The following is a 580-nucleotide window of genomic DNA, read 5'->3' as shown; positions in this document are numbered from 1 at the left end:
GGGTCTCACTGAACTCTCTGGCCGAATGTGCCCCCTCCCCTCTTGCCCTTTCCCCTCCCCTCCCCTCGCCCTCTCCCTCCCCCCTTTGGCTCCCCAGGCACTGACTCTGCCCCTATGTACCCCTTCTCCTCATTCCTCCACCGTCCCCCCCTCCCTCTCGCCTTCTCCTCCCCTCATCTTCTCCCTCTCCTCCTTCGCTTTCTCCTCTTCTCCCCTCGCTTTCTCCTCACCCCTCTCCCTCCTTTCCCCTCATGAGTCACCCTTCCCCCCTCCTTTCCCTCCATGAATCTCCCTCCCTCCCCTCCCCCACCTTCTCCCCCCTCCCCTCGCGTCCCCTCCCCGCAGGCACTGACTCTGCCCCTTCCTCCCGCAGGTGACCTGGATGCGGGTGCGAGACCTCCACATCCTCACCATCGGCCTCGTCACCTACTCCGCTGACGACAGGTTCCAGGTGAGTCGGCGATCTTTTATTGGTTTTCTCGTTTAATTCGCAAATTATTACACCGGCAGTGAATCGATCCCGCGGCGCAATTTAGCTCCGCGGAATAGGATTCCACGGATTGGAAATTTACTAGTTCAT

At 60.2% G+C, this 580-nt stretch overlaps 1 protein-coding gene across 1 annotated transcript in view; it reads left to right on the top strand.

Moving 5' to 3' along the window:
• The window catches only part of LOC119586532 (zwei Ig domain protein zig-8-like), a 130137-nt gene that overhangs the window by 70592 nt on the left and 58965 nt on the right, over positions 1 to 580 (top strand). Inside the window, exon 3 of the mRNA XM_037935286.1 lies at positions 374 to 451. Coding sequence (XP_037791214.1) covers positions 374 to 451 — 78 coding nt within the window. The remainder of the gene's footprint in view (positions 1 to 373; positions 452 to 580) is intronic.

Source organism: Penaeus monodon, chromosome 21 (assembly GCF_015228065.2).
Source record: "Penaeus monodon isolate SGIC_2016 chromosome 21, NSTDA_Pmon_1, whole genome shotgun sequence".
Lineage (NCBI taxonomy): Eukaryota > Metazoa > Arthropoda > Malacostraca > Decapoda > Penaeidae > Penaeus > Penaeus monodon.
Note: the sequence above shows the minus strand (reverse complement) of the source record. Positions and strands in the feature narration are given on the sequence as shown.